The 13,335-nt window shown below is 36.4% G+C and overlaps 1 protein-coding gene across 1 annotated transcript; it reads right to left on the bottom strand.

Moving 5' to 3' along the window:
* Window positions 1–2,498: 2,498 nt before the first annotated feature.
* LOC117117654 (mitochondrial fission 1 protein-like) lies at window positions 2,499–12,258 on the bottom strand. The gene is made up of 4 exons (XM_033262040.1): window positions 12,136–12,258; window positions 9,578–9,787; window positions 8,280–8,385; window positions 2,499–4,685 (listed from the first exon to the last, which is right to left on the bottom strand). Exons 1-4 carry the CDS (start codon window positions 12,184–12,186, stop codon window positions 4,597–4,599), a joined length of 456 nt encoding a protein of 151 aa, XP_033117931.1. The 5' UTR covers window positions 12,187–12,258; the 3' UTR covers window positions 2,499–4,596.
* Between the last annotated feature and the right edge of the window lie 1,077 nt (window positions 12,259–13,335).

The raw sequence follows: 13,335 nt of genomic DNA, 5'->3' as shown, positions 1-13,335 counted from the left end.
TTCTATATAAATCAAGATAGCCGTTCACACTGTTAAATTACATATAGGCATAAATAATCAAAGAAAGGTAAATACAGTGTTCAAATAAATAACACAGTCCTTTATTCGAACGCTGTATTTACCTTTCTTTATTATTTAGGCCTATATGGAATTTAAAAGTGTTAGCGGTTATCTTGATTTATATAGAACATTTATATATACATCATCAAAGAAAGGTAAATACATTGTTCGAATAAAGTACACAATGAAGCACAAAGAAACGTCCAGCGACCCTGAAAAATATGTTTGGCATGAAAATATGCTTTATTTTTTATTTCAAATCTATAGACTGCAAGGTTATAGAGTGATGAAGTCTTTAGGACAAGACGAAATATTCATTTCCTGAATAAATTATTGTGTTGACCACGCCCGACCGACCCAAATTTTACGAAATTAAGGATCGGCATTTTATTTATTTATTTTTTATTATTATTATATTTATTTATTTTGGACAACGAACGATATTTTTTATGAGCAAATAAGGCTGGAATAGCCTTGGCGAGGCTGGGCACCAAGGCTAGCCAATTTTGCTGGAAGGTACGCGATGCGAATCCAAAATTGTTGTATTATTTGTGTATTGTCTACTTTTTAGGCATTTATACACATTTGGTTGTTTAAAAAAAAAGCTACCCGTTTTTTGGATTCTCCCAAAAACGTGGTCAACACAATTGTTTTGGCCTAGCTCTGCGTTTTTGATAATTTTGTTTCACATGGAGCAATATGACTATATATATAATTATATATATATAATAATATATATATATACTATATATACTTCTATTTTCATATAACTGTAATAAGGAACTTTCGTTGATGAATGTTTGACACGATTTATAACTTTATGTTCCTTTATATTTAGAAGTGGTTTTATTAGAAGTGGTTTGGCGCAGTGGGAACGGTTTGGTTCCTAACCTCAAGGTCGAGGTTCCAATCCCTCGCTGTGCATATCACTCGTGTCCTTGGGCAGGGCACTTTATCCACATTGCCTCTACAAGTGGGTACCTGGCAGGGTTAAATGCCAAAATGCGCTGATGTAGCTGCTGCAACTTATGGAATAACGCTTAGAGACCTTGTTGGCGTTAAGCGCTAGGCCTATATAAGTCTAACATATTGACATATTCTTTTAACACTGTATTGTTATCTATTTGATTTATACATTATTTGTGTTCCCACCGCTAATCTAATAAAACCGGATTGAATTTTAATTTTTATATATTGTATAACATTTAAAAGGACAATGATACGATATAATATGATTTGATTTGCTATGGTATAATTCAACGTATGAGATATGATATTTGCTAATTTGACATGATACATGATATGATAATGTAAGATATAATAAAATATGATAAGATGTGATGTGATGCGATGATATATGCAGGCCTATGATTAGATAATATGACATGATAATGGTATGGAATATGATTGAGGGTATAATATACTGTATGCATTACCGCAAAAAGTATTTGAGATTATTATATTATATCATATCATTATCTGATGTTAATCTAAATATTTGACAATTATTATCTCGAATCCTTATTTAAATTATTATTCCTTTACAAAAATACTACCATGAAAACCCTTAATATTGATTTTGCGCCACCTATTGATGAAGTCCTTGGCGCTTGCTGTAAGTACGTCGATAGTTAAGCTAGACTATCTAGACTATACCATTACATTTGAATGAGCACCACTAGAACAAATAAGTCAGTGGCGTCACGCTCAGGCGCTGACGGAGAAGTGCGGAGCGGCAGGGCCCCCCAGGCACGAGCAGGCCCGTAGACAGGTTCTTCCAAGGGGGAATTTTTGGGCGTGAGGTCGACGATCAAAGCCCCGGTGGGGTCGGCGAAACCCCCAAAGCAATGGAATTTTTGTGCTTTATGGGTCTAAATAATGCTATAAAAGCAGATATGTTTGAAAATGTCTGTGTCTGGGTGGGTCTGCAGTGCATTAGTTGGGTTGGAGGACGTATTTGGGAAATTTAAAGAGGGGGTTTCGCCAGAAAAGAGGGGGTTTGCAGAAAAGGGGGGTTCTCCCGAACCATAAAAAAAAACCCCTGGATACGGGCCTGTTGTCTATAACCAGCATGTCGTGATCTGAGATACCTGGAGTGTCACAGGATTTTTACTAATAATGTTATTTAGGTGAGACTTCCATCAAAGATTGGACTGAACAATCAGACACATAAGCCTTGTTTCGGACACCACCTCGAGCTCAATAGGGGTTATGTGCCTATAAGAAGCATACCGGGGTTTTACCGTCTGCTTATTGGCATAAACCTTCACCATCACCACCCTAGCACGATCCGTCTTAAGTAATTATCATTGTCATTACCATCAACACCAACATATCTGTCCTGTTATTTGCGTTCATTATTACAGTACCATCATCATTAAAGGTTTTATTGTAGGTAAAATTAGCAACGAGTAGGTATATTGAAAATTGAGTCTAAATAATTGTCAAGCAAATTTTTAATCAAATACTGTATTTGCCATTTCATTTTTCTGAAGAGTGGTAAACAAGCCTCATTGGCAATGGGCCCAGGCATGTGGTGGCAAAACAAAAACTACTGTGGCAATGGGCCAGGTGGCAATCAGCCAGATGGTAACAGGGTTTAGGGTGGAAAAGGAATTTAGGCTTAGTGGTAGTGGTTGGTGGCAATTGGCCAAGTGGCAACAAGCCATAACTCACAAGATGACACTATAACAACAATGTAATTCAAATAGTAATCATATTTGTTTATATCATTTTCCTTCCTGCTGTACATATATGTATGAATGGGGGGGGGGGAGATGGAGGCACAACATTCAGAATAGATAAGCGAGTAGCACTTATTTTAATACATAACATTGATATGCATTGAAATTTTAAAATTTAGTGGCAAAACAGGTGGCACGTTCCCCACCCACCTTTTTGGATCCATGGCTGTTAGCATCATCAAAGGAAGCTCACTCATTATTTCGCAACCTCTACGGTATGGGTGGAAGTGTGTGGTGCATTGAAAAGCCTTCGGAATTCCAGGTCGGGATAAAAAGTATGTGCATTATACAAATCCAAAACATAAAATAAATAAAGTTATATAGTATACTAATATATTTAAATTTTTTTTATAGGAATAAAGGGTTGCACATTAAACAGCATCAACAATGGAACATTCCGCTATAAAGCCCCGCCCCTTGGATATTGTTGCTAAGGTCCCCAACACAATAGTGTCAATGTATGTTCTGATTGGTCAGTTTTAAAATTTGATTGACATTCCAGGAAGCTCCATTGCAAAAGCTAATAAAAGCAAAAAATTTCAAAATGAGCGAATCATTAAATTCGATAGATTAATTATAATTAGCCAAAAAGTTAGGTGGTTCTCCAAAGTTAAAAAAAAAATACATATTAACAATTAAACTGCATATAGTGTATATTATGATTATATATCTCTAAATTTGGAGATATGTACAAACGAAAAAAATAAATGACATGAAGGTAAAGTATAAAATACAGCTGCCCATCACAACATAATCATTATTTATATAATTTTTATGTAAATGTATGAAATTATTGCTTGCTTTAACCTCAGTTTTGAAGCTAAAGGTAAAAAAAAAAATGGGAAAAAATCCTAAAAAGATGTTTTCTCCCCACCCCTCCACACTAAACTACATCCCTAATTTTCACATTGCAGCCCTTATACAACCCAATATGGTGGTATATGTTACCAAGTCCGTTACCAAGATACGCAAACTGTTTTCCAACACCAATAACTATGCTGAACCTAGTATAAAATACAAATATATGCAAAATATGTTGAAAGAATCTAACAATGAAACTGAGCACTAGTAATAGAATACAAATATGCAAAATATGTTGAAAGAATCTATCAATGTGAACTGAGCACAGAGGGAAATGGAGACAAACGGTAACTTTGCGTTTCTGGGATGAGACATACGAGTGAAACAAGCATACCATTCCATGCTCTGTTCTGATCAAACAACATTCTGTTCTGATTATTCAGAAAGGTCCATACTGTAGATTGCTACTTCAGTGCCAGTTGCAAGTTGGAAAATGCGAGTTGCGAGTTGGAAAAAACGAGTTGCGAGTTGGAAAATGCGAGTTTTGAGTTGGAAATTGTGAGTTGCGAGTTTGAAAATGTGAGTTGCGTGTTGGAAAATGTGAGTTGCGAGTTGGAAAATGCTAGTTGCGAGTTGGAAAAAGAGTTGCTCGCATTTTCTAACTCGCAACTTCCAACTCGCAACTTGCCCCTCGGACAAAAGAAACCCTCATACAGAAAGGTATTACAAGGCAATGCAATTTTCCAAGACCCCTTCTTAAATCTGTGGTTTACTTCTCTCCTAGAGCTGAACTCAGTCTGTGTTTCTGTCAACTTGGCTATCATGCTTGACTCAGTCTAGATACTCTGCTAGTTGAACCATTCGGAACAAAATGAAAATTGGTCCGGTACGTGCTTAACTTAAAATCAAATATTATTTACATATAAATCCTCAGTGTATTATAGTTGTTATGAGTTAAAAAGTACTAATTTTCCACTATTGCTGTGATATCCTATTTTTTGCTGAGTGCGAAACCAGCCCCTATTAGACCACCGAGTGCTAAAGCTGCACCGCCCACTATTGCCATTCCAACAAGACCCTCTGAAAAATAAAAAAATAAAACATTTTGATTAATGTGGAATTTTATTCTTTGTTTCAAGAGTATAAATTATGGATGGGCATAAAAATGGGTCGGAGCACTAAAGGGAATTTTGATTTAACACATCTTGAGCCTCACACACACAAAAAAATCATTCATCAGTGATGATGGTGGTCAGCAAACATTAGAGATAAGACAACAAAGCAGAGTTATAATTTGATTTAATACAATATCAAGATAATGTTATTAATGAAAATGATGATGATCTAATTATTAAATATTTCATTTTACTTTAATAAATATAGTATCAACATTTTAATAATTAACATAAATGGTAGCCTAATACATGATTATTGAAGCTTCTTCCCACCTCTCCAAGCCTACATATTTCATCCCATCATTTACCCTTCACCTCCCCCACCCCTATCTTTCTGACCCAACTTTTCCAAACCAATATTTCCATCCTACATTTTCCATTCTATCTTTTCTCTCCAACCTCTAATATTTCTATAATCTTACCTTTCCCATTACCTTTCACTCCCACTAATTCTACTAAAACAGTTCTATATAAAATCCTTCACACCCCACCTTTCCAACCCCACCTCCCACTGCTTGTCAACTCTGTTTCTAATCTCACATTTTCTATCTCACCTTTTTCTATTCAGAATTGCCAGCATCACCATTACCATTCCTCAATAACACCATCATCATTACTATTATCATCACTATTATCATTATCTTCATAATCATCATCATCATCAACATCATCATGTCTCACAGCTGGCATGGCAATAGATGATTTCATATGATGGCACCCTTCCACTATAAAGGTAAAGGTAGAATAACCAATAACTCCAGCGTCATTGTGCTGAATTGCGACGTGGTCCGTGACTACTTAGCGTCCGTAAAGCGGCATTTATAGTAGATATATGTTCAAATCACAGGGGCCGAAATGGATCATAGCATCGGAGTAACCGCTTACTCTTCCGAAAGATGCAATGGGTTCTTTAAAGTGCATAGAGCCAGATGTGCACACTGGACCTCCACTTATCCAAGAAGACTTGGTTCTACCAACCGCAACCTGGACGAGGAGCAGCTGGAACCAGTGGCGATGTTAAAGCTGTACTTAAGCTCGATTTCCATAGAATCACTCACCCTATCGGCAACAGTCGCTAACAGTTGCTGAGAGTTGTCGGGAAGGTTGAACCTGGCTCAACTTTGCTAATTGCGTTGCAGATGAATCTTGCGTCAGGGCAGCTAGCAATCCACCCTGATTCTTCTGCAATGCAATCAGCAAAGTTAAACCAGGTTCATCCTTCCCGACAACCGTCAGCAACTGTCGCCAATCATAATGGTGAGTGATTTTATGGCAACCAAGCTTTAGGGGCTGCCCATGACATACCGCTCTACCACTCGATTCACCGAAGAGTTTGAAATCCGGAATAAAATTTAAACACTCTTATCTCCCCTTCCTATAATTGGCTCGCTCTCCAACTGATCACAGAATAAATACTTTACAAGAATTTGATAAACTGAACTGTGACTGAGCTTGTAAGTGTTACAATGTAAATTCTGACACAATCTATACATCAGTTTTCTTGGGCTTGGTGGTTATGTTATCTTTACAGACAGAACAAACTTCCTGTTTTCCACATACTATTACATGTGGGCATTAATGTCAATATAACAAGTGATTGTTACCACCCAAACAAAGGATGGTGGAGCTTTGTTTAAAATATGTTTTTCAAGTTAGAGGTTAAAGTTAAAAAAAAAATCACTTCTTATATACCACAAGTCTAGGCCATTGTTTTTGTCTGTTCATTTATTGTGTGAAATATGAATCTGGGCTATCATCATTATTTCATTTAGTGCCTATTACTGTTTCCGTGGTTAGAAAATAAAAAAAAACTATTGTGATTTTTAACATAAGGCAAACAAAAAATTGTTGTGTTGCCCTTGAATGGAAAAAATTGAGATCGTCAGTCTGGTCGGATTATTTTTTGTTTTTTTTAGTATTTTAGTAATAGGCCTACCTGAAATAGGATAGTCCTTAAACTGCAGTCCCTATTATGAAGACCCTAGGCCTACGACCTCATATCATAGGCACCACAATAGAACAATGGCAAGCTTGTCGAACAAAAAATATTTAAAGTAATGACGGAATAAGTACTATCCAAGTGTATATTGAAATAAATTTAACAAAAATAAATCAGTTTAAAGAAAGATTTTTTTGGTTTTGAAACGTAAAATAATTTGTGTATCCGATCCACACAAACACGCATGGGTAGGTCGAGCAAAACCATTGTGAAAAATGTCCAAACAAGCAGCCTCTATACATTCAAAGTAAACTTCAAGAAAAAAATGAAAAATATTTCGTTTATGGTTGGCCTAAGGGAGCCGGCTTTAAAGCGATGGCTAGACCTAAGCCTGTTTTAATATATTGTCCAATTTTTGATTGAAGCAACCATGAGTTGTGCAGCAGTAAAAAATAGGCTAGGCCTAGATCTGGTCGTGACTTGACAGAGCTTACCGCGAGTAGGAGATCCGATGCTGTGTGCATACATCGTCGTTGCGCTCGGTTCTCAAAATTATGCCTTCTATTATACCGATTTTAAACGTCCATCTATGGCCCGATTTTGGTACAAATATATGTCTGTTTAGATGTTCTAAATGTTAATTTCAGAAGCGGAATTTTTTGAATTTCTGCTTGAGTGAAAGGAAGACCTTTAAACAAAATTTTTAAAAAAATAAAAAAATGCCAACCCAATTTTTTGGAAATTTTCGGTCGGTTGCGGAGGCCAACAAAACAATTTTTTTTTTTTTTGGGCCTAATAAATGGAGAAAAGTGATATGGAGTTTCTTTAATATGAAGGGTTGTAAATAGAAGTAAATTTTTTGTTGAAAAACATTTTATACTATGATTCTGAGTCACCCATTTAATGTTTTGTACAAAGTAACAAAGATATTAAGTATTTAAAATATTGTGTAATAATATCTTATTCATGGTTTTAAAACACTTTTAACCACACACACACACACACACACCATAGTTTGCTTCGAGACAAAAGATAACCTAATTTTTTATTTTTTTTTTTTACACTGTGGCTTTTTAAGACTTTCAATTTAAGTAGTGTATTATGGTTCAATAATTCTGAGATATTTGATAGTTGATAAGGCACATTACCTAAATTGCTTGTCTCTATCTCAGAGTTACAGGGGCAGATTCAGAAAAAAAAAGGAGAGAAAAAGGAGAAAAGAAATTTGCTTGCTAATTTTCAAAATTTCAATTGGTTCCTGTGAGAGCTCCTGGACAAGGGTCCCAAGGTCCCTCACCTCAGCCCCACCATAGTAGTTTTGAGGTGAGCAAATTATAAGAATAGTCACATTTAGATGCCTGGAAATTGCACTCCCAGACTACTGTATATGATTTTCCAAAGCAATGTTCCCTGACAAACTGATTGGCTTCTTCTCTAAGAGGGGATTCAGGATCTCAACGCCTAACCCCCTACCCCAGATTCCTGTTGTTACCACCTTTGGCCAGTATAGACTTGGGGGTTCAGGATCCCCCCTCCTCATCACTGGGCAGTATAGATTACCTTGATTCATTTTCTTCTTGATGAGAGATTCCAACTCTAATGCTTGTCGATTCTTCGGCTCCATTTCTTTAACCTTTCTAACATACTTCAATGCTTGTGTATATTCCTGAAATAAATAGGAAACTCAAACGTCAGACATCAATGGGGCATCAGGCAAGGTAACTATACACTTCAATCCCCTTGTGCAAGGATCTATGTTGAATATCTACTCATGACAAAGAATAATCCCCACCTAGCATAAAACCTCAAATAGAAGCCCTGGGCTTCTTTTTTTTTTAGGACTGTTGGATGGGCTCCTTTTGACTTCCTTTCGAGATGGGCTTCTTTTTTGATACTTTTGGAAAGTAAAAAGGGTGCTTTTATTTAAAATGATTGCTGTAGGTTTTAGGAATTACTACTATAAAACAATAGCACCACTGAAAACATTTTTCAACCATGATATCCTGTTTAAAAAAAACAAAGAAAATATATATATTTTTTTAATTCTCATCCAATTACATCAGAGAGAACATCAATCTGTATCATGGAAGGTATTTAAATCGGCATTAAATTACCTATACTATTTTTTTTTTTATTCTTTTAAAGTATAATAAGTCTACCTGGAAAAGAAGTCCATACTATCTTGAATAGAAGCCCATAGGCTTTTGTCGAGATGGGTTTCTTTTTTAGATTACTGACGAGTCAAATGGCCATGGGGTTAAGGCGGTGTACTTGTCCATACAGCCCCTAATGTGGACAGACAAGAGTAGCTGGCACCAGTTTACTGGGTAGCTCAGACAGACATGAAGAGACCCTTACGGGAGAAGAAAGTTAATGTACGAGCTAGTCCACACCTCGAGCGCTTTAAGACTCTAGTGTAAAGCGCTGTACAAATCTAGCTAATACTATTATTATCATTATTATTTTACAAACTAAAGAGGGCGCTTCATCTCGAGATGGTGCTGCTTCTTAAGTTGGTGTCCATAAGGCTTTTATTCAAGAAGTCAAATAACTACATCAGTACTGAAGCACTGTACATTGAGAAGGACAAGCTCTCTCCATACTAACAGGTTTAATGTGACAAAAAGATTTTGCCATATGGGTGTGATATATGACATTATCATGGCCATGATTACATGTGGAAATCACGGATATTTGTGACACAAAACTTTTTACTTCAACTCCCACAAAAGCAAAACCCATTGATCCCAAATATTTGATTATAAAAAAAAAATATATATATATATATATATTTTCTTCACTAATATGGTTGTTTCACTGTCAAATATTTTTTATGTAGGAAATTCTATTTAAGGTACCTTTAATCTGTAATTTCCTATTGCAAGATAGTAGAAACAATCGCGTTTCAGTTGCTGATGGCTAGCGTGGCTCAGCTCCTCCAATAATGCCACGCCCTTTTTCATGTCATTTGAGTACTTACTGCGAACCAAGCACCACGCATATTGAAATTGTGAGGTAGTAGTAACAACACCTCTCGATAATTCAGCATTATACACTTCTTCACATTTCTGTTGGAAAAATAATAAAATTAGTTCAAAATCATTAACAGTCAATGTATATACATATATATATTTCATTCTACTCAAAATTCAAAATCCTCATTTGTAACAGATCATGGCCAGTGGCCAAATTGCAAGTCACAATTACAAAAGGGTGGCAATAAAATATATAAAAAAGTTACCTTAAAATGGAAAATAATTATTGTCATCATTATAAAAATTGACATTAACAATGAAATTCAATACGATAAAACTTTACAATAAAATCGAAAATATTTATTATCATTTATAAATATCAAAATATTCATGAAAAACACAAAAGGTCAATTCTGTTTAATCTAGTTTAATCTGAGAGGAGGATATCTCATTCATGTTACAAATTCTAATAGGTCTAAAATTTGAATTCTGAATTTAATCTGTAATTCAGAACAGTATAACAAAGTTTTATAATTGCGCATATGATACCTCAAAAACCAGCTTCAATTTGCATGGAGTATCGTTAGGAAAAAAGGTGCACAGAATCATTCATAATTACTGCGCATAATACATTGTTTATATAAGATTGGGTCAAAGCCAAATTTTCGGCAATATGTGTGTGGAAAACTGGCCCTTTTTCTCCAAAATTTTCTCGCGCATGTCTTGCTATACAGTCTGGCAGACGGGCATTTGAAATCTGGTGGAAATAGAGTTGAATAACTTAGTTAGAGCACCTTTCTTTGCAAATATGAAATGCTTCTTTCACAGGTCATTGATTGGGTCCACAATCAGCGCAAGAGCAGGCAACCATAAGGGCTGACAGGACAAGCAATAGTCAAAGTGCTTTGCTCAAGGACACAAGAGAAATGCACAGACAGATGGATTGAAACCAGGGCCGCCGAGAGCGGCTGCGGGCCCCGGGGCATCTTTGCTGCCCGGGCCCATTGGTTGGGGGTCTGGGAACCACCTGGGGCCCCAGTGAGATCGAGGGGCAGATACCTGGTGCCCCCTCCCCTCAGAAGTTACAGCCTAATCTAAACGGATTAGAGGACTAATTTAATCGATTATAATTTTACAAGGTCATAAAAAATAAAGTACAGAAACAAGAAAAGTAAAAGCTATATTCTTCCTTTTTATTCAAACGTGCTAAAAGGATTCATAACATAGGTATCAAAGTTTATAGTGATTTGAAATAGAAGGGGCCCAGAGAAGGACTTTCACAATGGACGGTCTATCTACCTCAGCCCCACTATGATGACTGAGGTAAGACAATTTATGATTATGGCACCTCTAAATGGCCGAAAATGGCACTTTATTGAGTAGAATTTTCTTTTTTTCTAATTTTTTGCTAAATTTGAAAATTTTAGGAGGTGGGTGCCGGGCCCCACCTTAAGTCCGCCGCTGGTTTAATATATTAATTCTGTGTTTATTTGGCAATCAATCCTCTATCAGGTCTATTCATATTTTCTAACTTGTATGTATATTATTGCCGTTGTCCGGGGTCCAAGATTTTTTTAACTATAAATTAATAACGTAAACAATTTACAACTTGATACATTGTAAACATAAACTCTAGAGTAGTAGAAGTCATGAAAATATTCATGAAAAAGAATTAGAAGCGACTAATTACCAATCAATAAACGGTCAGATTGACAATTCTCGTGGAAAAAACACATGAATGATACTGGATAAATGTATACGTTTAATAATCTTTATTTATTTCTTTTATTTTATTTTTTTACCTAGTTATCGCAGGCCCTTGCTGGGCCTGGGTCCCGGGGCACTTTCCCCGGTACCCCGGCCTCCGCTGCCACTGATTGAAGCCCTGACCTCACGGTTGGAAAAATTAAACCATTCCCACTGTGCCATCTACTTTTACCACTCCACTTCATTTTCAAAGTATGGTATTTCTTTTAAATCAATCAATTTTGTGTACTACTACTAGGTCTACTTGGCTTGATTCTTATTTGCTTCTAACCCTTCTAGCTAGGCCTAGGTTAGGCCTAAAAACAAAGCTAGGGCCTAGCCTATGTATGCACATTTCTGTGTGATGCTTTTGTGGAGAGCCTACGCTTAAAATAACCTAACTTGGTCTATGCCTAGTCTAGGCCCCTAGGCCTAGGCCCCTATGGTCCCTATGGTTAAGGTAGGCCTGGGCCATGGTCCTACTCATTACAATATTATTATTAGTCTCGGCTTAGGCCTAGGCCCTAGCATGCGATCATGCTACTACTACTAGGCTAGGCCTAGGGGGTCTACTAGGGCCCAGAGTAGACTTTACAATCCGAAAGCTATATTACATTGATGATATGTTCACGTGATGTCACAATATAAAATGTAACTTAAATTATGTTTAAATTAATAAGGAAATAGCCATTTACTTTAATTTCAGAAACCGTTGCCTCGTCGTTTACGATAGTTTCCATGATCATTACGCGGACGAAAATTTATCTTGTTTTGACAAGTAATGAACGGACCCAACGAACTGGACTCGGATAAAAATCATAGAGAAAGATGGATAAATCGTAAATAATGATTATTCTAACTACCATTTTCAATATTTTAGCTATATACCTAGTTTTTAGTATGATTTTAAAAAGGCACAATCAAAATTATATAAAAACTGATTTTATAGATATATTAATAACAGGGTAGTATCAGGTATTAAGACTGTGCAAACCGCGATCACGACGTATTCTTATCTCTCCTCACGTACGTACGAAGAGAGAGATTCCACTGCCGGGGAAAAAGTGAGTTAGCTGAGTTGGTGGTAGTGGTGAGTGAGTAGTTTTCATGGTAAGGAAATTGTTTTATACGGTAATAATCAGTTTGTTGGAATTCTCTAGCAAATGTGTAAAGATATTGGCCGAACATTCCGACATTTTACTGAACATACAGTCTGTTGTGAGAAGAGATCATGGATTTTGTAGGCAGTGACCGTTGTTTCTTGACAAGTTGGGAAAGCCTGTGGAAAAGTTGGATGGAAGCTTTCGCGATTGGGAAAATCGCGACCCACCAGACCCAGACGTTGTGGGGGCCTGCTGCTGGACAGATGTGGAAATCTGTGTGACACTCCTCTTTATTTACAACCGCAAATACACCATGACAAAACCTATATTCATCATAATTCCATTATTCATCAGTGCTGTTGTTTTTCGTGGTCTGGTAAGTGAAATAACTGAACGAGTTTGAACGATTGTGTGTTGTACAAAATTGTATTGTGGGTGGAGACAATAAACAAGTGAGTGGTGGTGGTCCTTCGAAATATTAAGCAATCCGACATAATGTGCATAGTCGTTGTCTTAGTCATAAGTGAAAGTTTGATAACGATTGTTACCAATGATTGTCTAGACGCTAGAAAGTAATTTCATTGTTTGTGCTTGATAATTAAAACAGTGTACCAAATAATTAGTGGCTTTCTCTTTCCTAATTTAGCTTTGATCGGGCCAATCCCTTATCACAAACAATTATGACAGACTTTCAGATACTTTCCCTATAACAATAATATTCGGATTTTGTGTAGAACGATGGTGTTCAGCGCTGACACCATACCGGTATCCCATTAACACTCCTGTAAATTA

This window comes from Anneissia japonica, unplaced genomic scaffold (genome assembly GCF_011630105.1).
Source record: "Anneissia japonica isolate Jap-2015-1 unplaced genomic scaffold, ASM1163010v1 scaffold3334_len1275209_cov185, whole genome shotgun sequence".
NCBI classification, from domain to species: Eukaryota; Metazoa; Echinodermata; class Crinoidea; order Comatulida; family Comatulidae; genus Anneissia; species Anneissia japonica.
The sequence above is the reverse complement of the archived record's forward strand: the minus strand, read 5'-3'. Positions and strand labels throughout refer to the sequence as shown.

What these genes read in the sequence shown, in the direction of transcription:
- LOC117117654 (XM_033262040.1), bottom strand. Translation starts at nt 12,186, where the DNA reads ATGATCATGGAAACTATCGTAAACGACGAGGCAACGGTTTCTGAAATT. An exon ending in CAACGGTTTCTGAAATTAAA is followed by an intron (nt 9,788 to 12,135) that starts GTAAATGGCTAT and finishes TTTTTCCAACAG; the next exon opens with AAATGTGAAGAAGTGTATAA. An exon ending in CAAGAAGAAAATGAATCAAG is followed by an intron (nt 4,686 to 8,279) that starts GTAATCTATACT and finishes TTTATTTTTCAG; the next exon opens with AGGGTCTTGTTGGAATGGCA.